General features: G+C 43.0%; 1 protein-coding gene across 3 annotated transcripts; it reads right to left on the minus strand.

The window, feature by feature from the left end:
- Nucleotides 1-495: 495 nt before the first annotated feature.
- On the minus strand, nt 496-23,595 carry LOC109902179 (peroxisomal targeting signal 1 receptor-like). Of its 3 annotated transcripts, XM_031786567.1 has the most exons (18): nt 23,152-23,595; nt 22,173-22,289; nt 20,961-21,117; nt 19,703-19,741; nt 19,423-19,543; nt 19,008-19,157; nt 18,772-18,856; nt 18,179-18,269; nt 17,631-17,753; nt 16,768-16,881; nt 16,174-16,257; nt 10,965-11,084; nt 9,787-9,930; nt 9,550-9,620; nt 6,323-6,535; nt 4,807-4,972; nt 2,501-2,658; nt 496-2,220 (listed from the first exon to the last, which is right to left on the minus strand). In XM_031786567.1, exons 3-18 carry the CDS (start codon nt 21,072-21,074, stop codon nt 1,971-1,973), a joined length of 2,043 nt encoding a protein of 680 aa, XP_031642427.1. In that variant the 5' UTR covers nt 21,075-21,117; nt 22,173-22,289; nt 23,152-23,595; the 3' UTR covers nt 496-1,970. The 3 variants fall into 3 exon arrangements, with proteins under 3 accessions (XP_031642427.1, XP_020353902.1, XP_020353904.1); XM_020498313.2 differs by lacking the exon at nt 16,768-16,881 and having other exon boundaries at nt 23,152-23,593; XM_020498315.2 differs by lacking the exons at nt 16,768-16,881; nt 17,631-17,753 and having other exon boundaries at nt 23,152-23,592.
- Nucleotides 23,596-24,396: the final 801 nt, after the last annotated feature.

Consider the following 24,396-nt stretch of genomic DNA (forward strand, 5'->3'; position numbering starts at 1 on the left):
GTGCCAAATTGAATGTCACTGAGCTCTTCAGTAAGGCTATTCTACTACCAATATTTGTATATGGAGATTGCATGGCTGTGTGCGCAAGTTTTTCACCCGTCAGCAACGAGTGTGGCTTAAATAGCCAAATCCACTCATTTGAAAGGGTGTCCACATACTTTTGTATATACAGTGTATTTGAAAGCCAAATACTTACCTTGTGAATACATATGTGAATGTACATGCACCGCCCAAACCCCCTTGTACTTACAAGTACTTGTCCACATGTTGTATGCTACTTACTATTCATAGAAAGAGCTGGATACGTGCAAAACAAAGTAGTCCCTGTAGGAGATACTCTTGGGTGAATTAACAAACTACATTGACCATTTGCTTTTTCATGCTGTAAAAGCAGCCTAATCCTGGGTCATTTTGGTCTATTTGGGTCTGCAACTGGCCAAGGAAAATACAAATATGGGAAATCACTGCCCTTTCAAACATGAAAAGTAGACCTAATCAATGAGTCAGAGCTTTATTGCTGAATATCACATGAATAATCATTACAGTATGGTTAACTATTTTGAAAACAGTACAATAATTATAGTACAGACAATATGGCAAAAAAGCATTATTTTACAATTAAGCTAATTATTTTACAACAAGGGCATTTGTTTGAAGAAATAAGGGTTGAGGGAGGGAAGAAGTCCAAAGACACCTCTTTCAGTATACCATCCCCTTTACACTGATGTCATCCTCTGTCCAAAGCTGAGTCATTCATTATTGCACACTGTAGCAACAGAAAATGAAAACAAGCGCTTCTTGTCGGTCAAATTCAGGTAGGTCCCTCCCCGTTCGCTTCCATTGGGTTCCTACTAGTGAATACGACTCTGGTGTGTACAACTCATGTCAGCAGTCTTTCATTTCTCTCAAGTACTACATTGATTGGACTGAGTAGGAGTATAATTCATTCTCCGATCTCTAGAAAATATGGGGGGGGGGACGACGACTAATGACACTGTGGCCCTCAAGGACTGGCGTTCAGCACCCCTGCTCCACAGCCAGATATCTATATTACTGTACTGATCTCTTTTTTAACCTTCAGCAATTGATTTCGGAACCAGTAAGCCAGCTTTACAACGTTTGAACTTCTTATTTTCAAGGGGGAATAAAACACGAAATACAAAGGTCCTCCAAATAAACATGATCCTATCTTCTCTATACATTACAGGAACATTCATCTCAACTTGATATTTTGCTCTAACCATGTCCGTTTTATTCCCTCTGGAAAACCTAAGGTGCAAACTTTTCACTAGTATCCAATCGATCATAGGGCTGAATGAAACTAAGGGAGTCAAGTGGCTCCTCAGTTTCAACAGGCATGACGATGCCTCTGATTATGAGGGACACAACAAGAACATCCCTGCGCCAGTTGCTGAGGACAGAGGGGAACAAAACCAGACATCTGTGAACTAGTCTGGGTGCCAGTCTGTTTCTGCTTTGTGCCAAACATGATAATGAAAAAAGTAGGAACCAACTGGCAACCAGGTGATGTCAGAGTGATCAGGGGAGGAAATAGTATGTATTCAATACACCTGGTGTACCCTGTGCATTTCCATTGGTTACTGAAAGACACATCAAATGGCCTTCTCACCTCTCCTCCCTTTCGTCCTACTCTCCCCTTGTCACAGTTCATCATCCCTCTCTTCCTGAAAGGATTGGATAGGTATCAGGGTTGGAGTCCGTTCCATTTCAATTCAGGAAGTAAACTGACCCCAACCCTGGTAGTTATAAGATGGCAGAAATGCTACGAAAGGAGCTACTTCCATGTTGTTTATATTTATCCAATCATTTCAGGTTCATATGAAGTGCCTATAGTGTTAATGGGTTGTTTGTGGACAGGACCTCTCTCTCTCTACCTCTCCCAGACACCTTCCTCCCCTAAGTGCGCGCACACACACACACTATCAACTCTCCTCCTGCCCCTCTCCCTCTCACACCTTCATTCCCCCCCCCGCCTGACAGAAGTAGGAGAGCAGCGTGTCGAGGTCTCGCCGGTCGGCCGCCACATCTAGCGAGCTCTCTCCCATCATGCTTAAGGCCATGCGCAGGGTGGACCAGATGTTGTCGGACATCATGGTGGCTGCGGTGCTCCCCGGGCCCCGGCTGGCACTGACCTTCTCGCCCTCCCCCGATGCCTGGCGCTGCAGTGACAGGGCTTCCAGGAAGTGCTCCACGGCCTCTCTGTAAACCAGGAAGAGAATAGGGGTCAAATTGAAATTGTCATTCTGGTGCATTCAATAGATTTTTAATAAGGCAAAAATAATTATATTGTGAACAAAGTCAATACATTATATAAAGTCAATTTCTACTCCTGGTATGACCGGACTCTACAACTTAACTTCGACGAACATAAGAAAGTACAGTGTTTTAAGTGGTTTTGATAAAATATTTTAAAAAGAAAGTGTGTTTCTTTTTTTTACAAAACGATATATCTCTGGCCACAAAAGGCTCTCCATCTCACCTGTGGGCTCCTAGGTTGACACAGCTGATTCCCAGGTTGTACCGACTGCGGATGAAACCTGGCTGCAGTTCAAGCGCCCTCCTATAGGCGGCAACAGCCTCCTCTGAGCGGCTTCCATTGGCCAGCGTGGCGCCCAGTTTATTCCACAGCAGATAGTCCTGAGAGAGAGGGAGACAGAGAGGTCATGAGCTCCTGAATTAGTGTTGGATACATTTGAAGTTTTTCCACATAGACTTATACAGAAAACTACACTCTGCATTACCTAAACACCAAATTGAAAAATTCTAACTTACAACCTTGATTTTGGACAAAATGACTTACTGCCAAGAATTATCCAGCAAACTTTCTAGCAAACCAACAATCAGCATAAGAAGCTCCGGAGAAACCTGAAAACACCATCCAACCTGCAAACTGAGTGAGTAGATGTTCAGTCTGAAGCTACTTCTAAAGCCAAGAAGTAAAATACAGTAATCTCTATATATCTTACTATACAGACTCAGGACAGACATCCCGGCTGCAACGGCATTTGCACACTGTGGTGTGAAATGAAAGGTGTGAAAGTCAACAATGACAGCAGACCATCACAGCTCCCCCCACCCTTGTGCAGAGGCCATCATAAAACAGTACCCCCCCCCAGAAATTAAACATGAAACAGAAACAGTACAAACAGAAGCTCCTTAAGGACAATCCAGAGACACTATTTGCTGACTCTTACAAACCGGGGATCATACACTTATTTTTCCTCACATACTTTGCATGGCACAGTTACCCTTCTGTTAAGAAAGAGGGTACGAGCAAAGGGTGGAAACTAAGAATAATGGACAATGAAGACCCTGGCACTGACAAAGGTTATGTCAACCTGTGCAGATCTGGAACAGTATTGGTGCACTATTGTTGCAGGGCAGCCTCAAACCGTTTTCAGCAGGACTTCTACAAGATCAAAGAGAGAGCACAGCATAAGAAGCTCATCCTTGGACCACGTCCCTACCCCATAGACGAGCAGCCCCAAGAGGAGTGTCCCCTCCCCTAGACCTGAGAAAACCCAGGTCCCACACTGCTCCTGCATTGATCTGAGGGAGAAATGGACCAAGCTGGAGATAAAGCTGGCACAGCTCAAGGAGCTGTCCAGAACACTCGAGACAGCAAAGACCCAAACAACAGGCCAGCACAACAATACCCCCTCAACAAGACCCAGAAGGCTGAAGGAGGAGAGAGAGACAGCTGTCTGGATGAGGGAGAGGAGTCCACCTCAGACCCCCAAAACAGAAGGTAAAGACAAGAGAGAGAACATCCGTTAATTGAAACAAAAGGTGAGCCGAGTAAAGTTGTTCAAGAGGGTGTAGTTAGTGTCTGTGAAAAGGGAAGGGCAATCACAGAAGAACAAGGAGGTAACTGCTAGCTACATGCGACTAGGGATGGGTAGTTTCAGAGAGAAAAAAAGTTTGAATAGGGAAATAAAGTTAAAAAGGGGAGGGGGGTTAGACATACCGTTTGAAGAGGAGGAAAGTAATAGACCCTTTTGGAATACCTAAAATTGCATTCCCCGGTCTCCTTCCTTTAAGTATATGACAGTCTATGATTAAAACAATGAGGTATGGTCCACAGATCTAATTGAATCTGGTCAACCCTTTAACTGGAACAGAATATGATACAGAATAATATACTGTATATATATTTGAACTTTTGTTACTTTCAGGCCCACAGGGAAAGGGTGGTACGGAGGGGTCTCTTCCAATCTTAGGGAGGGCTGGCAGGGATTTATCAGGAATGTAAGGGGTGACACGGGATGGATAGGTGGTAGGGGGACTGATAGGCAACTTCAGTTGCTGGATGGGAAGGGGTTAGAAACATGGTTTCTGGGTGGGGAGGGAGGATGCGGGAGGGTGGATGGGGACTGGGTTGGGTTATCTATGTATGCATTTCTTTAATCGTTTTTGTACCTGTGACCCACCGTCTCAAAATAAATTAAAAAAGGTTGATCACAATATTTTTTACAATGAGATGGACCCAATTGCTTTCAAGTAACCGTTTAGCATACAGATAAGAAATGACTTCAAGGAAGCAAGCAAGGAAGGATGCATGTATTCAAACACATTTGAATTGATCAACTTTATGCTGTTTAAATCAAATTAAGCTAATTATAATCAAGTGTGTTTATTCTCCAAACACACATGAACCACAGATTGTGGATAACCTACTAGTGTACCTGTGGTGTGACAGAGAGGGCTGCTGTGAAGTGGATAACCTGCTAGTGTACCTGTGGTGTGAGAGAGGGCCGCGGTGAAGTGGAGAACCCGATAGCGTACCTGTGGTGTGACGGAGAGTGCTGCGGTGAAACAGTCCACGGCCTTGTCATACTCCCCGCTCAGATTGAAGAGGACTCCCAGGCCACACTGTAGCTGGGGGTCGACGCAGGCGGGTTCAGAGTTCGCCGCACTGAGGAACAGGGACTGCACCTCGGTAAACAAAGATCTGAGAGTGGGGCAGGAAGGCACAGAGATGGGAAAAAAGGAGGAGGGAGATGATTTAACAATTGTGATATTTTAAGCCAACAGATAGAATCCATGTTTTCGTGACATACAGTGGGGCAAAAAAATATTTAGTCAGCCACCAATTGTGCAAGTTCTCCCACTTAAAAACATGAGAGGCCTGTAATTTTCATCATAGGTACACTTCAACTATGACAGGCAAAATGAGAAAAAAAAATCACACTGTAGGATTTTTAATGAATTTATTTGCAAATTATGGTGGAAAATAAGTATTTGGTCAATAACAAAAGTTTCTCAATACTTGTTATATACCCTTTGTTGGCAATGACAGAGGTCAAACGTTTTCACACACTGTTGCTGGTATTTTGGCCCATTCCTCCATGCAGATCTCCTCTAGAGCGGTGATGTTTTGGGGCTGTTGCTGGGCAACACGGACTTTCAACTCCCACCAAATATTTTCTATGGGGTTGAGATCTGGAGACTGGCTATGCCACTCCAGGACCTTGAAATGCTTCTTATGAAGCCACTCCTTCGTTGCCCGGGCGGGGGTGTTTGGGATCATTGTCATGCTGAAAGACCCAACCACGTTTCATCTTCAATGCCCTTGCTGATGGAAGGAGGTTTTCACTCAAAATCTCACAATACATGGCCCCATTCATTCTTTCCTTTACACGGATCAGTCGTCCTGGTCCCTTTGCAGAAAAACAGCCCCAAAGCATGACGTTTCCACCGCCATGCTTCAAAGTAGGTATGGTGTTCTTTGGATGCAACTCAGCATTCTTTGTCCTCCAAACCCGACCAGTTGAGTTTTTACCAAAAACGTATATTTTGGTTTCATCTGACATTCTCCCAATCTTCTTCTGGATCATCCAAATGCTCTCTAGCAAACTTCAGACGGGCCTGGACATGTACTGGCTTAAGCAGAGGGACACTTCTGGCACTGCAGGATATGAGTCCCTGGCGGTGTAGTGTGTTACTGATGGTAGGCTTTGTTACTTTGGTCCTTGCTTGTTTGTAGGTGACCAAATACAAATTTTCCACCATAATTTGCAAATAAATTCATACAATGTGATTTTCTGGATTTCCCCCCCTAATTTTGTCTGTCATAGTTGAAGTGTACCTATGATAAATTACAGGCCTCTCTCATATTTTTAAGTGGGAGAACTTGCACAATTGGTGGCTGACTAAATATTTTTTTGTCCCACTGTAAAACATGAGAAAATACAGAAGAACGTCCTGTAATTCATATTGTGTTATATTGATTAGCAGTTATAAGTATATGCTGAATATACACGCACACCACATTTGTACACAAAGAAATAGGTCCACTCACTCGGGCAGCAGTGAGCCAAATCTCTCCCTCTCTCTGGTCCCTCTGTCCTTCTCTCGCTCCCGTTCACTCTGCTCCAGGACTGGCCGGTATGCGGGGTTGTGCCTCAGCCAATCGCGAAGGGTCTCACAGGCCTGCCTGTGCAGCGATTCGTTGGTGAAACTGACAGCCAGAGCCATCAGAGCGGTCAGGTTGTCCTTCTTCAACTCTATGCATCTAACGGCGAGAGAAAAAGAGAGAACAAGAGACAGAGAGAAAAAAAGAAGGAGAGAGAAAGGTGAGTGAACCCGAGAAAATGTTGCGTCACAGGCATCATGTAACTTCGAGGACTTCCTATTTCGCACCCAAGTTCCTGCTTATCACAGCATCTTTGTATTCGAGCCACACATAAAACATGTATTCATAAATCAAATAAGTACATACTTCATGACATACTTTTATTGTCACAAAGGAGCTACGTCCCAAAAGGCACCCAAATTCTCTATATCAGGGGTGTCAAACATACAAGCCAATTCAATGCGGCTCAAGGGTGGTTTAAAAACAACAACAACAAAAAATATATACATACATACACAGTACCAGTCAAATATTTGGACACACCTACTCATTCAAGTATTTTTTTAAACTATTTTCTACATTGTAGAATAATAGTGAAGACATCAAAACTATGAAATAAGACATATGGAGTCATTTAGTTACCCAAAAAGTTAAACAAATCAAAATATATATTCCATTTGAATTTCTTCAAAAGTAGCCACCCTTTGCCTTGATGACAGCTTTGTGCACACACACACACACACATAAACAAACACACGCACAGTTGAAGTCGTAAGTATACATACACTTAGGTTGGAGTCATTAAAACTCTAAAATTTCTTGTTAACAAACTATAGTTTTGGCATTGTGCATGACACATTTTTTTCCCAACAATTGTTTACAGACAGATTAATTATCTTATAAGTAACTGTATCACAATTCCAATGGGTCAGAAGTTTACATACACTAAGTTGACTGTGCCTTCAAACAGCTTGGAAAATTCCAGAAAATGATGTCATCGCTTTAGAAGCTTCTGATAGGCTAATTGATATCATTTGAGTCAATTGGAGATGTACCTGTGGATGTATTTCAAGGCCTACCTTCAAACTCAGTGCCTCTTTGCTTGACATCATGGGAAAATCAAAAGAAATCAGCCAAGATCTCAGAACTTTTAGACCTCCACAAGTCTGGTTCATCATTGGGAGCAATTTCCAAACACCTGAAGGTGCCACGTTCATTTGTACAAACAATAGTACGCAAGTATAAACACACTGGGACCACGCAGCCGTCATACCGCTCAGGAAGGAGACTTTGGTGCGAAAAGTGCAAATCAATCCCAGAACAGCAGCAAAGGACCCTGTGAAGATGCTGGAAGAAACAGGTACAAAAGCATCTATATCCACATTAAAAAGAGTCCTTTATCGACATAACCTGAAAGGCCGCTCAGCAAGGAAGAAGCCACTGCTCCAAAACCACCATAAAAAAAGCCAGACTACGGTTTGCAACTGCACATGGGGACAAAGATCGTACTTTTTGGAGAAATGTCCTCTGGTCTGATGAAACAAAACAGAACTGTTTGGCCATAATGATCATCGTTATGTTTGGAGGAAAAGGGGGGAGGCTTGCAAGCCAAAGAACCCCATCCCAACCGTGAAGCACGGGGGTGGCAGCATCATGTTGTGGGGGTGCTTTGCTGCAGGAGGGACTGGTGCACTTCACAAAATATATGGAATCATGAAGAAGGAAAATGATGTGGATATATTGAAGCAGCATCTCAAGACATCAGTCAGGAAGTTTAAGCTTGGTCACAAATGGATCTTCCAAATGGACAATGACCCCAAGCATACTTCCAAAGTTGTGGCAAAATGGCTTAAGGACAACAAAGTAAAGGTATTAGAGTGGTCATCACAAAGCCCTGACCTCAGTCGAATAGAACATTTGTGGGCAGAACTGAAAAAGCATGTGTGAGCAAGGAGGCCTACAAACCTGACTCAATTACGTCAGGAGGAATGGGCCAAAATTCTTCCCAACTTATTGTGGGAAGCTTGTGGAAGGCTACCTGAAACATTTGACCCAAGTTAAACAATTTAAAAGGCAATGCTACAAAATACTAATTGAGTGTATGTAAACTTCTGACCTACTGGGAATGTGATGAAAGAAATAAAAGCTGAAATAAATCACTCTGTCTACTATTATTCTGACATTTCACACTTAAAGTGGTGATCCTAACTGACCTAAGACAGGGAATTTTTACTAAGATTAAATGTCCGCAATTGTGAAAAACTGAGTTTAAATAAATTTGGCTAAGGTGTATGTAAACTTCCGACTTCAACTGCACATATACTTTAAAATGACTCAAACCAAATCGAAATGGTGTAGAAATTATACAGAACAAAAATTAAAATGCAACATGTAAAGTGTTGGTCCCATGTTTAATTTTATACTTTAACTTTTGATACTGAAGTACATATTAGCAATTACATTGATACTTGAGTATATTTAAAACCAAATACTTTTACTCGAGTAGAATTTTACTGGGTGACTCACTTACTTTTCTATGAAGGCATCTTTACTTTTACTCAAGTATGACAATTGGGTACTTTTTCCACTACTGATCATTACACAGGTGCATGTGCTGGGGACAATAAAAGGCCACTCTAAAACGTGCAGTTTTGTCACACAACACCACAGATGTCTCAAGTTGAGGGAGCATGCAATTGGCATACTGACTGCAGGAATGTCCACCAGAGCTTTTGCCAGAGAATTTAATGTTAATTTCTCAACCATGAGCTGCCTCCAATATTGTTTTAGATAATTTGGCAGTATTGTTATATATTTGTTCAGTATATAATGGACCTACATTCATACAGTTTCCTCACTCTGTCCAGCTTACTAACAATCACTGAAACAAAAGCTAGAATCAGGGAGCATAAAAAACTCAAAAATGATGAAGAGGAAATGTTTTTGCATATTTTGACAGCAAGGAAATAACACATTTTCAGTGTGGCCCTCTGGACCTTGTTGAAGACAGAATGCACCCCCCCCAGGTCAACATGAGTTTGACACCCCTGCTCTATATAGTGCACTACTTCTGGCCAAAGCCCTATGGGTGCCCTATATAGGGAATAGGGTGCCACTTGGGACACACTAGGGACTTCTCTCCAGTCAGTGAGGCTGCTATTCCAACTCTTTACCTGCGGAGGGCACTGATGGCTGCAAACTCTTGTTCATTCTCTGCCTGACAGGTTCCCAGATATTGCCATGCCTAAAAAAAAGAAGCAGGAAAAAGTGTGAGAGTGCCTAGTTCTCTTTACCCACCTAATGCTAACAGGGTAGGAAATAACCCCCTTAGTCGCCAGCGCTTGTTAGCCAGAAATAATTTCACCTTGAGATATTATTAAATCAGAATTAATAATTACTGAGTGTCTTACCAGCTGGTTGTCTGGTTCTCTCTGTACGGCACTCTCAAACAGACGTACGGCCCCAGGGATGTCCCCTGCCTCCATCCTCTTCACCCCTTCAGCAAGGGGGTCCTGGTGGGACAGGTACGGGTTGTCCTCCTCAAACTGGTACCCCTGGAGGGGGTGAGAGAGTGAGGGAGGGAAAGAGAAAGGGAGGAAGAAATAGAGAGAGAGTTAAATCATGAACAGCAACTTAGCAAACAAGACAAGGCAGTTTTTTTTAGCCTGGACAGGTAGGCATGCTGAACATATTCATTGTGATCTAGAAGGCTAAACTTATCCTTAACTAAAAACGAACCCTTATTTTAACCAGGTAAGTTGGCGGAGAACACATTCTCATTTACAGCAACAACCTGGGGAAGAGTTAGAGGGGAGAGGAGGGGGATGAATGAGCCAGTTGGAAGCTGGGGTTGATTAGGTGGCCATGGACACCGGGGTTAACATAACTACTCTTTATTAAAAAAACACATTTTTTACCCCTTTTCGTGGTATCCAATTGGTAGTTACAGTCTTGTCTCATCGCTGCAACTCCCGTACGGACTCGGGAGAAGCGAAGGTCGAGAGCCGTGCGTCCTCAAAAACACAACCCAACCATGCCGAACTGCTTCTTGACACAATGCCCACTTAACCCGGAAGCCAGCCGCACCAATGTGTCAGAGGAAATACCGTACACCTGGCGACCGTGTCAGCGTGCACTGCGCCCAGCCCACAACAGGAGTTGCTAGTGCGCGATGGGACAAGGACATCCCTGCTGGCCAAACCCTGCCCCAACCCATACGACACTAGGCCAATTGTGCGCAGCCCCATGGGTCTCCCGGTCACGGCCGGCTGCGACAGAGCCTGGACTCAAACCCAGAATCTCTATTCGCACAGCTATCACTGCGATACAGTGCCTTAGACCACTGTGCCACTCTGGAGGCCAACATCCCTACTCTTATGATAAGTGCCATGGTATCTTTAGTGACCACAGAGAGTCAGGGCACCTGTTTAACGTCCCATCCAAAAGACCGCATCATACACTGGGCAATGTCCCCAATCACTGACCTGGGGCATTGGGATATATATTATTTTTAGACCAGAGTAAAGAGTGCCTCCTACTGGCCCTCCAACACCACTTCCACAGGTGGATAGGAAGCTATGTCAAGTACCTTGACGTAGGAGCCACTGAGCATCTGGTCAAAATCGGAGAGCCAGGGGTGACTTTCTGCGTCTCTCTTGGCCATCTCCTCCCACTCCTGCTGCAGCTTCTCCCAGAAGTCCACGTCGCTCTGATACAGAGGAACAATCACAATGTCAAAGTCAGGGGTCAAATGATGGGGGTGCTGGGCATCATCATCATACCAGTTGCTGTGGGAATCCCCCTAACATTAACATTAGTCCAAACCACTATTTTTAGGGGATGCCCAAGGGCCAATGTGAACTTTGATAAAGGTTCTATATACAGTGTACTTTAAGCCAATGATACATGGTAATTTTATTTTTTATTTCACCTTTATTTAACCAGGTAGGCTAGTTGAGAACAAGTTATCATTTGCAACTGCGACCTGGCCAAGATAAAGCAAAGCAGTGTGACAGACAACAGAGTTACACATGGAGTAAACAATAAACTAGCCAATAACACAAAAAACAAGTCAATGACACAGTAGAAAAAAGAAAGTCTATATACAGTGTTTGCAAAGGGCATGAGGAGGCCATAGGAGTGAATAATTACAATTAGCATATTAACACTGGAGTGATACATGAGCAGATGATGATGTGCAAGTAGAGATACTGGTGTGCAAAAGAGCAGAAAAGTAAATCAAATAAAAACAGTATGGGGATGAGGTAGGTAGATTGGGTGGGCTATTTACAGATGGACTATGTACAGCTGCAGCGATCGGTTAGCTTGCTCAGATAGTTGATGTTTAAAGTTGGTGAGGGAAATAAAAGTATTCAACTTCAGCGATTTTTGCAATTCGTTCTAGGCACTGGCAGCAGAGAACTGGAAGGAAAGGCGGCCAAATGAGGTGTTGGCTTTGGGGACGATCAGTGAGATATACCTGCTGGAACGTGTGCTACGGGTGGGTGTTGTTATTGTGACCAGTGAACTGAGATAAGGCGGAGCTTTACCTAGCATAGACTAATAGATGACCTGGAGCCAGTGGGTCTGGTGACGAATATGTAGCGAGGGCCAGCCGACTAGAGCATACAGGTCGCAGTGGTGGGTGGTATAAGGTGATTTGGTATCAAAACGGATGGCACTATGATAGACTGCATCCAGTTTACTGAGTAGAGTGATGGAAGCTATTTTGTAGATGACATCGCCGAAGTCGAGGATCGGTAGGATAGTCAGTTTTACTAGGGTACGTTTGGCGGCGTGAGTGAAGGAGGCTTTGTTGCGAAATAGAAAGCAGATTCTAGATTTGATTTTCGATTGGAGATATTTAATATGAGTCTGGAAGGAGAGTTTACAGTCTAGCGAGACACCTAGGTATTTATAGTTGTCCACATATTCTAGGTCGGAACCGTCCAGGGTGGTGATGCTAGTCGGGCGGGCGGGTGCGGGTAGCAAACAGTTGAAAAGCATGCATTTGGTTTTACTAGCGTTTAAGAGCAGTTGGGAGGCCACGGAAGGAGTGTTGTATGACATTGAAACTCGTTTGGAGGTTAATTAGCACAGTGTCCAAGGAAGGGCCAGAAGTATACAGAATGGTGTCGTCTGCGTGGAGGTGGATCAGGGAATCGCCCTCAGCAAGAGCGACATCATGGATACAGTGCCTTGCGAAAGTATTCGGCCCCCTTGAACTTTGCGACCTTTTGCCACATTTCAGGCTTCAAACATAAAAATATAAAACTGTATTTTTTTGTGAAGAATCAACAACAAGTGGGACACAATCATGAAGTGGAACGACATTTATTGGATATTTCAAACTTTTTTAACAAATCAAAAACTGAAAAATTGGGCGTGCAAAATTATTCAGCCCCCTTAAGTTAGTACTTTGTAGCGCCACCTTTTGCTGCGATTACAGCTGTAAGTCGCTTGGGGTATGTCTCTATCAGTTTTGCACATCGAGAGACTGACATTTTTTCCCATTCCTCCTTGCAAAACAGCTCGAGCTCAGTGAGGTTGGATGGAGAGCATTTGTGAACAGCAGTTTTCAGTTCTTTCCACAGATTCTCGATTGGATTCAGGTCTGGACATTGACTTGGCCATTCTAACACCTGGATATGTTTATTTTTGAACCATTCCATTGTAGATTTTGCTTTATGTTTTGGATCATTGTCTTGTTGGAAGACAAATCTCCGTCCCAGTCTCGGGTCTTTTGCAGACTCCATCAGGTTCTCTTCCAGAATGGTCCTGTATTTGGCTCCATCCATCTTCCCATCAATTTTAACCATCTTCCCTGTCCCTGCTGAAGACAAGCAGGCCCAAACCATGATGCTGCCACCACCATGTTTGACAGTGGGGATGTTGTGTTCAGGGTGATGAGCTGTGGTGCTTTTACACCAAACATAACGTTTTGCATTGTTGCCAAAAAGTTCAATTTTGGTTTCATCTGACCAGAGCACGTTCTTCCACATGTCTGGTGTGTCTCCCAGGTGGCTTGTGGCAAAATTTAAACAACACTTTTTATGGATATCTTTAAGAAATGGCTTTCTTCTTGCCACTCTTCCATAAAGGCCAGATTTGTGCAATATACGACTGATTGTTGTCCTATGGACAGAGTCTCCCACCTCAGCTGTAGATCTCTGCAGTTCATCCAGAGTGATCATGGGCCTCTTGGCTGCATCTCTGATCAGTCTTCTCCTTGTATGAGCTGAAAGTTTAGAGGGACGGCCAGGTCTTGGTAGATTTGCAGTGGTCTGATACTCCTTCCATTTCAATATTATCGCTTGCACAGTGCTCCTTGGGATGTTTAAAGCTTGGGAAATCTTTTTGTATCCAAATCCGGCTTTAAACTTCTTCACAACAGTATCTCGGACCTGCCTGGTGTGTTCCTTGTTCTTCATGATGCTCTCTGCGCTTTTAACGGACCTCTGAGACTATCACAGTGCAGGTGCATTTATACGGAGACTTGATTACACACAGGTGGATTGTATTTATCATCATTAGTCATTTAGGTCAACATTGGATCATTCAGAGATCCTCACTGAACTTTTGGAGATAGTTTGCTGCACTGAAAGTAAAGGGGCTGAATAATTTTGCACGCCCAATTTTTCAGTTTTTGATTTGTTAAAAAAGTTTGAAATATCCAATAAATGTCGTTCCACTTCATGATTGTGTCCCACTTGTTGTTGATTCTTCACAAAAAAAATACAGTTTTATATCTTTATGTTTGAAGCCTGAAATATGGCAAAAGGTCGCAAAGTTCAAGGGGGCCGAATACTTTCACAAGGCACTGTATATACAGAGAAAAAGAGTCGGCCCGAGAATTGAACCCTGTGGTACCCCCATAGAGACTGCCAGAGGTCCGGACAACACGCCCTCCGATTTGACACACTGAACTCTGCCTGCAAAGTATTTGGTGAACCAGGCGAAGCAGTCATTAGAAAAACCAAGGCTATTGAGTCTGACGATAAGAATATGGTGATTGACAGAGTCGAAAGCCTTGGCCAGGTCGATGAAGACGGCTGCACAGTACTGTCTTTTATCAATGGCGGTTATGATATCGTTTAGTACCTTGAGCGTGGCTGAGGTGCACCTGTGACCGGTTCGGAAGCCGGATTGCACAGCGGAGAAGGTACGGTGAGATTTGAAATGGTCAGTGATCTGTTTATTAACTTGGCTTTCGAAGACTTTAGATAGGCAGGGCAGGATGGATATAGGTCTGAAACAGTTTGGGTCTAGGGTGTCACCCCCTTTGAAGAGGGGGATGACCGCGGCAGCTTTCCAATCTTTAGGGATCTAGGAAGATACGAAAGAGGTTGAACAGGCTGGTAATAGGGGTTGCAACAATGGCGGTGGATAGTTTAGAAAGAGAGAGTCCAGATTGTTTAGCCCAGCTGATTTGTCCGGGTCCAGGTTTTGCAGCTCTTTCAGAACATCTGCTGTCTGGATTTGGGTGAAGGAGAAGCTGGGGAGGCTTGGGCGAGTAGTTGCGGGGGAGGCGATGCTGTTGGCCGGGGTTGGAGTAGCCAGGAGGAAGGCATGGCCAGCCGTTGATAAATGCTTATTGAAATCGATAATCATGGATTTATCAGTGGTGACCGTGTTACCTAGCCTCAGTGCAGTGGGCAGCTGGGAGGAGGTGCTCTTTTTCTCCATGGACTTTACAGTGTCCCAAAACTTTTGGAGTTAGAGCTACAGGATGCAAATTTCTGCTTGAAAAGGCTAGAACTTTGCTTTCCTGACTGACTGCGTGTATTGGTTCCTGACTTCCCTGAACAGTTGCATATCTTGGGGACTATTCAATGCTAGTGCAGTACGCCACAGGATGTTTTTGTGCTGGTCAAGGGCAGTCATGTCTGGAGTGAACCAAGGGCTATATCAGTTCATAGTTCTGCATTTTTTGAACGGGACATGCTTATCTAAGATGGTGAGGAAATGTGTGAAGTGAAAATGTGCAATGGCATTATTAGTGCAATATAGTACATGGAAAGAGCTTAATATATACTGAACAAAAATATAAACGCAACATGTAGTGTTGGTTCCATGTTTCATGAGCTGAAATAAAAGATCCCAGAAACGTTCCATACGCACAAAACGCTTATTTCTTTCAAACGTTGTGCAAAAATGTGTTTACATCCCTGTTAGTGAGCATGTCTCCCTCCTTTGCCAAGAAACTCCATCCACCTGACAGGTGTGGCTTATCAAGAAGCTGATTAAACAGCACGATCATTACACAGGTGCACCTTGTGCTGGGGACAATAAAAGGCCACTCTAAAATGTGCAGTTGTGTCACACAATACAACAGATGTCTCAAGTTTTGAGGGAGTGGGCAATTGGCATGCTGACTGCAGGAATGTCCACCAGAGCTGTTGCCAGATAATTTAATGTTCATTTCTCTACCATAAGCCTTCTCTAATGTAATTTTAGGGAATTTGGCAGTGCGTCCAACCGGCCTCACAACCGTAGACCATGTGTACCCACGCCAGACTAGGACCTCCACATTCGGTTTCTTCACCTGCAGGATCGTCTGAGGGGGTGCTTTGGAGTATTTCTGTTTGTAACAGAAGCCCTTTTGTGGGGAAAAACTCATTTTTATTGGTTGGGTCTGGCTCCTAAGAGGGTGTGCCTATGCCCTCCCAGGCCCACCCATAGCTGCACCCTTGCCCAGTTATGTGAATATTAGGCCATGGGCTGGAATTATTCTTGATAGATACAATTTGGAAGATGTTTAAAAATACTTATGGTCATTATTCTGTTCTCTCTCTTACCTCCACAGCAGCTTTAGCTTGCTGGAAATCTGGACCTGCTGTGGCGAACTCATCTACCCATGATTCCGCTGACTCCACTGAGACCTGAACAGGAAGGAAGAGGTAGCAATGGTAGATGTGGACACCAAGTTATCCATAACTCTATAACAACACTTAAAGTGGGATGTTGAGGTTGTGACAGTAAAGGAGAAGCAGAACAAGATGGGGAAGAGGGGTGAAAGAGGAAGACAAGATAAAGGAATGGGAAGAAGCAAAACAAATCAGAAAACCACACCCATTCTCCCACTCCCTTTCTCCTCTACAATCTATACACCTCTAGTGCAGGTCGTCTTTACTACTTTTCTATAAGTAATTGCTATAATCTAAATGCAAGTTCAAATCAGCAAAAACAATGCATCGTCCTTGGGTTTATACAAAGTGCTAAGAAACTACGGGAAAACCTATATGGGGCACAACATTCTGCCACTAAAAACAGCCATCAAACTACCGTAAAAAAAGGCTGATGAAAAATATCATCATCTCAACGCAACTTTCTTGACAGAAAGTCGGTTGCGGAGCCACTGGGCAGTGTTGCCATGGCGTCAGGGGTCCTACCTGCCTGACGACAGAAGCCCATTGATGTGCCTGTTTAGCCTTAGCTTTGGCAAGCTTCTGATCCCACTCTTGGGTTGTCAAGGGTAAAGTCCCTCCCCCAGTCTCCTCCAGGAACTATGGCAACCAGGGAGCGGAGAACGGGGGGAGGCATGATTGTTTTGTCGCAGGTGTGAGGCATTGGGGGTGGATTTTTGTTTTGGGAGGGGTGAGGATGGAGGAGTTTTCATTTGGTACAAATGAAGTGGGGGTTGTTAATCGAAGGAGGGGAAAGCCAAGAGTTCACAGCAGGGTCAAAGGGGGAAAAGTAGATGTCACAGTTAATGAGAACTCCTATGACTACATACTCAAGGGTAAACACCAGGGCTGGGGTCTTATTCAGGAAGTGACTTGGAATTCAATTCCTGATGAAAACAATACAAAAATGCCTATTATTATTTTTCAATCCCCTACCTTAAATTGAGAAATGATTTGCCCCAACCCTGTTAACATACGACTTCACTTCACAAGGGGAACTGGAAGTCTGATTCAAGACTGGAACAGCTAAGAGGATTTTCATTGGCAGAAGTCGGCATATAGAAATTGCATGTATAGAAAGGACAATGCTCTCTTTTCCACAATAATTTTTTTGTACATATACCTTTTCCAAATTATACATTGTACAGCCTAGTGCAAGGCTCACATACAGAAAAGTTCATGGCCATAACTTGGTTATGTAGTTAGTAACAGTTGCAGGGGTCTGCACCAAATACTGGGACGTGGGGGGGTCATGAGGCACAAAATTACGAAGTTTGAGCCAAGATGGCTCCCTGTAGGATGACAGTTGCACCCTTCCCCTTGTGTCTTCAATGGAAGTTGTCTCCTACCTGGTTGAGGTTGGAGGCCCAGTTCTGAGCCTCCTTGGCCTGAGCTCTATCTGTGTGTTGTTTGCCTGCTCTGTCCTCCACTGTGACACTGCCCTCGCCAATCTGCCTAATGAACCGCAGGAACTACAGTGCAACACAACAACAACAACATAACAATGACACAATATCCATTATGGCTATGGCTAATGGCGTATGGACCTAGACTGGTCATTAAATCAGTTTGTGCTTTAGCCAAATCCCAAATAATGACAGGGGAGTTGGATACCACACAAACAGTTCTGAAGACCAGGTTGTAAAGAGTCCCTATGCTACTACGGTCCATCACTGTAAAATGCTTTCCCATGAAACATTTTGATGTCTAATTGACTACAAAGAAGTGTGTCTCACTGAACACTTCCAAAGAAATGGCTACAACTACAATGATCCTGTTATTACAAAGCTACATTACTTTGATGGACAAAGAATGGGGAAAGGGTATGGGGATAGATATGTAGAAAAAAAAAAGTATGAAACACACGCGACATGGAAACACAAACACACACACACACCTCAGTGTTCTGTAACTTGGGGTCATTGACCTTTGCGACCAGCTCATTGTCTGTTTGCTTCAGTTCGTCTCCTGGTAGGTACTCTTTCGTCCTATTGGATTGACAAACATTAACATCAAAGGGTTAATTTAAACAGCTAACTGAGTCTCTAACAGTGATCCTTTTAAAGAACAAGTGGGTTAAAGAGACAATGTACATTTTACATAATCACTCTGTATCCTTGTAAATATATTGTAATTGAAATGCATTGTCTCTTTTCAAAAATCATTTCCAACAAGGATGGAAACAAAAGACGCTTTTGAATACCTAATTAAATGACTGCTACTTATTGGGTCAACGCATTACATACACAAACTAAAAGACTGCGTGTGGGATTAACTGGTTTTCTTTTTTCTTTCTTGACTTACAGCTATGTTATGACCAAAGTCTTTATAAAGTGAACGCAATAACAGAGTTCTGAAAGGACGACATCAAAGATTTTAAGACACACTTAACGGCTCAACATCACAATCTTCTCTGGAACGTTCTCAAAAGTTCACTGTATCCATCTACGTGTCCCTTGCTCTCCTGTTTCTCGGTCTCTCAATTATTACCATTCTTGCTCCCTCTCTCCCTGGTCTCCGAGCCATAGCTTCTCCTCTGACTGCTCCAGATACTCCTCTGCCCAACGCCCGGGATCTGAGAGAGAGAGAGAAGAGAGAAAGAAGGGAGAAAGGGAAAGAGAGTAAGATACCGATTATTTCTCTACCTGCTAGAAGTTGTGGCCACAAAGTACATTCAAACAAATGGTTGGCAATTGCGCCTACCATTGACACTCAAATTTTTTTACCTGTGCCATCGGTGATGAACTCTCTGGTCCAATCAGCGTCAGCCGGGTCTCCAAGTCCCGCCTGCCCTGAAGAGGCGGTGGCGGCATCCGCTCCCGACAGAAACTCAGACGTCCAATCACCAGACAGGGCCAACGCGGCCACACCCGGAGCTACGGACAGGACAGGAGGGAAAGGGTGTTGTTTTCTTCACACGTCGGTAAAAGAAAGTGTTTTTCAGTGCAAGTACTTGGATGGAAGGTACAGGAAAACGTAATAAAAAGGTGTCTTGAAGTGTCAACACATGTTCTAAAGCCTGCGGGTTAACAATATGAAAGTGCTGCGGGGCAGCTGGGCAGGCACACTGCAAATCTATAATGGTGTTGCTTCTGCTGCGTTGGAGAGTATAATATGGTATTCTATTACTGCTGTGTGCACCTCTCTGTGGAGCCTGTCTGTAGCTCTGCTGATCGATCTGCTGCATTTCCTCCAGTAACTGGCCCATGTCAAAGCTGTGAGGAGGCCGTGGAGGCGCCTGCTGCATGAACTCATTCACCAACTGGAGGACACACATGCAGAACATCAAACGCAAGCCTATTCAATGACGATTAACAAACCTCCCATGAACGAAACGCGTTTTCATATTCCTTTTTTAGAATATGCAGACAAAGCACAACAGTTTGAATCAATAGGACTGGGAAGGTAATAGGAGACTGACCTCTTCTTCTGTTGCAATTTCAATGGGTGTAGGGGGAATCTAGGAGAAAAAGAGGGATGAAAGTGATACCGTGAGATATATTTGTGAAAGCTATAGTAAAACTAAGTTATATGGTCCAAACAATCTATGATGAATGAACTCGTTCAAGTATGGGTAGATGGTTCCAGGGCTCTAACGTGCGAGAAAGTTTGTGTGCGAGACCAGGAGTTTTATTTTGGGAGCTCTACGCGACTAGGAAAGAAATCTCCAAGATAATAGTTGTGGCAATAAGGCATCGCTGTACTGTTGTTTCAGAGTGGCTAAGAGGGAAAAAAAGCGAGTGCAGATTCGATCATGTCACGGTTGCTCCGTTACGACAGCTTGTTCATAGCCCAACCAAGTCAAAAGATCTGACCCATATTACAGGCACAACATTTTTATCTTCCTGTAGCGAATCGCCGGGACCACATTTTATATTCATAAACCATGTTGTGAGCCGTTCGAAACCTACTCGCGTGTCGTTAACCATTTGTTTACACTTTTTTCATTCATGTTACCTCATTGGCTAGCTAACTAACAAACCGGTAACTTCACCAATATATCCAAATATTTGGGGGCACAGAAAGAAAGGAAAAGGTATGGCTTCTTCAGGAGATCAATGATCATAGAAATCACAAACCTGACGTTTTTAAAGAGAAAGTTTACAATTTTAAATGTAAAGCATCTCAACATGTAAATAGTGCTTTTTCACAATGTAGAAGCCTAATATTCCGCAAATGACTTGGTAATTTCATTTGAACTTTTATAATAAACAATGTATTTTACTGTGTTACATATTACTTTATAGGGCACAACATGTGCTTAAAGTAGACAGAATTCATGTAGACTTTTCTCAATAATATTTTCATGGTGCTCATAAATTTCATGTCAACTTTTTTTTTTTCAAATTGGGAGCATCATTTTAAAAACTGGATGGGTCCCACTGTTGACCAGGAAAAATAACTATCAATGCAACAATTTTTTTTATTTTTTTTATTTTACCTTTATTTAACCAGGCAAGTCAGTTAAGAACATATTCTTATTTTCAATGACGGCCTGGGAACAATGGGTTAACTGCCTGTTCAGGGGCAGAACGACAGATTTGTACCTTGTCAGCTCGGGGGTTTGAACTCGCAACCTTCCGGTTACTAGTCCAACGCTCTAACCACTACTACAGAACATGGATTACTGTGCATATTCCATAAATTCTTTATTTTAATTTCTACCGGTGACTACTCACAGTTGGCGTTGACCTGTGCCTCCAAGCACCTCCCTCCTGGGTCATGTGACCCGTCAACTTCATGAGGGGATTGGCTCCCCCGCACTCCCCCTCCACCAGCTCCTGCATTGCCATGGCAACACCGGGCAGCGGTGTATCCAATCAGACCACCTTAGAGCTGAAGAGAGGAAGAAGTGAATAAAAACATTGACTTATCGATTAGACAATGGATGGAATTATTTGTACATTTCAAACATTTAAAATCTAATTAACTCAGTTTGATAATATCACATTCAGGATCCTGCCTGGGTGCCAGACTCTTTCTGCATTCATTGAGGGCCTAACAAGACAACAAATGTGAGCTATTAAGCAGAGATAGACCTGCACCAACACATTTCATGGTCCCATGCAAGACAGCTCAGGATAAACCATTTGAATACAAAGACGGTGTACCAGTATCAAGAAAAACCTAAGAAAAAAATGTGGATGTCCGCTCACTGTTGGGAAGTCATTTACATTCCTACTACAGCTAGGCTATCCTTTTCTCCAGCTCCTGTGCAGTGTTTGGGTGGGCGTCATCACTCTCTTTTCAACCTTTTACATCAATCAAAGCAACATGGGAGAGCTGTTTGAGAGATATGGAGATCTATTTGAGGATGAGAGGGCTAGCCAGGCCAAATTGAAATCTCATCCCGAGTACCCAATGTCTCATAGTCCTCTCCTAATCTAACATGCTCTATCGGTTGGCTTTTAACACACACACACACACGGCTCCACAACAGGACCGAGTGAGAATAGGCTAGAGCTTCACTTTCCCTCTTCCGACTGGCTTTCAGTCTTTAACTCACTCTTTAAATACACACCTGGCCCTTTAAGTGAACGAAAACATTCAAGGGTGACAACCAACAGTCAAAGAAACTCCCTCTACTGCAAAACTATAGTAATATTCCCCGATCCACAGTCCTCTCCCTCACAACAGTGTGTCAATGCAATCAAATGTCGGAAAGCGAGACGAACCTGCTGTTCACATAGCTGACCTACTATCTAGGCCAACAACAGACGTGCAAAGATAGTGGCCTACTCAACTTCACTAAACCTCTCAGACAAATACAGTAATGACAATTTCTATAATGCAGTCAGCCCTGGAGCTGAGAAGTTAAGACATGCCCATTTCCACCATCTTACTACAATACAAAAAGTAACAGCACCACACACAACTGCAAGTAATCTTACCTAAAATAAGGGGAGACAACACTGTACCCAGTCCACAGGTGGTCCAGTAGCTATACTAGGGTTTAGATTTAAGGATTTCTTTCCGCTGACCCAAACAGATGCTGTACGATTAGGGCCCTGTTAAGAGGATTATAGACAGATATTAATAAACACTGTCTCTCACACACACACACACACACACACACACACACACACACACACACACACACACACACAGTGCAATACCGTGGATAGAAGAGACAGTCTTAATTCATATGCATGGTCCCAAAACGAGTGAATGTGTCTGGGTTTAATTCAGTTAGTAGGTATTCCTAGTGAGGTGTCATACTTTGCACTGTATGACAGCATGCTGTAGCTATATTGGCTCTACAGAAAAATATAGGTTGGCTTCTCAAGTTGAGACTGACAGCATGAAAATGTTATTTAGGTATGATGCTTTCTCAAGTTGAAAACACAAGGTTAGTTTTGCAATGCTTTTACCTGAAAACCACCAGTTGAGAATGCAAAGAGCACCATAAAACTAACCATTGCCATCATATAGGCAGTAGGTACTATATACTATACTAACTAGCTACTATACTGCACACATCCTACACCATATATCAATAGTTCATGCACAGAAGTTAAGGGTGAGTCATGTCCTAGACAATTTTAGATTTATATGGTCACCTTACATAAATGAATGTCCTCCTAATTAGTACTGTAACGTTAAACATGGACTTTACACAATATATGTACTGTATGATAGCTAACTAGCTAGCTAGCTAACGTATCTAATGTGTAGTGGCTGTAGCTAGGTAATTATGGTTAGTTAGAGAGCGTTGACATTCAGTAAAAGATTGAAAGCTAACTAGATACGTGGCTAGCTAGCTACCTGTTTGCCACAATGCATGTTGATGACAAAATGCTAGCATGTTAGCTACAAAAATGTGACTGATAGCACAAAAATATTCGATTGATAGCATAATGTTCTACTCACCACCACCTACTACTACTGACTGTAGACCTTCCTACTATCCTCTTCTCCTAATTTTCTGCTTACAAGATAATAAATAGCTGGCAATTCAAGAATCCAGCGAAGCTACTGAGTGCGAAAGTAAATCTTTACCCGTGTTTATTAACGCGTGTCTCTTTATTTACGTCCTGCTCTTTCCCCCATGACCCACAAAAAACCTACACAGACGCACAGTTAATCCTGCAAGTCGTATTCTCAAACAGCATCGATTTAGACGTTGAATGGCAGACAATACGGAATGTGCGCAGAACGAGTTTATGCGTGTGTAAACGCTGCAAATCGATGTTGCCATTTATGCCTACAAATATTGTAACATTCTAAAAATGTTCGATGAAATTGCAATCTCTGGCTCCATTTGGTGAAACAATGTAACAATGACCTTGATTGACAGTGGGTGAAGAACGCAAAGGGACAGCAAGGTTTGCGTATTTCATTGCGCAAGGTATTAATGATTTGCAAAGTCCAACAAATGTGTTCTGCTTTGTGGCAACATCATTTTCTGTCTCAAACTCCAACCCCGTAATTCTCATTATCTCAGGAGAGGAACGAAAATATTATCTGGTTATTCCTGATATATGTAGGCTTTTACCAAGGAATGTATGTATTCTCTCAAACCATCTGTTAGAGGAATTACATTTCTATATGTTTATTACCCAATTCAATTAATACACTCAGCCCATTTCTAAGGATTTGTAAAATACTTATTTGCATAAAATGGGCGGAGCCCAGTCTCATAATCAAGCAATAGCGTTTATTCTCGAGAGTACTGAACATGATACAATTTACAACAGGTTATAAACTGAGAATGACGTCATAGGTTTTAAACTGTCCCGTCCCTCCTCCATTCTGATACAATGGCAGTATAGCTCACAAGCCTTCCTACATCGTTCCCACCGGTTTAGATACTTTAGGACCAGGCCAAGGTCTCCCTGTGTAGATAAGCATTCTAGCCAGTCTGATGATAAGTTCATTCGTTTCTACCAAGGAACAGTCTTTGTTCTAAGTCTTGATTATAATTACACACATTATATTCAGTACTAGGATTAAAATAAAATTCATACATCTATACAGTAACATAATAGTATTCTGATTAGTCAGTCCTGATTGAAATGTATTCATAATGAGTCATTATTGATTTAAAAAAATCCCTTAATTAACACCATCCAAAAAGTGCTCAGAAGATGGTGATAGTGAAATATTTTCAAATGG

The sequence above is a fragment of the Oncorhynchus kisutch genome, linkage group LG13 (assembly GCF_002021735.2).
Source record: "Oncorhynchus kisutch isolate 150728-3 linkage group LG13, Okis_V2, whole genome shotgun sequence".
NCBI classification, from domain to species: Eukaryota; Metazoa; Chordata; class Actinopteri; order Salmoniformes; family Salmonidae; genus Oncorhynchus; species Oncorhynchus kisutch.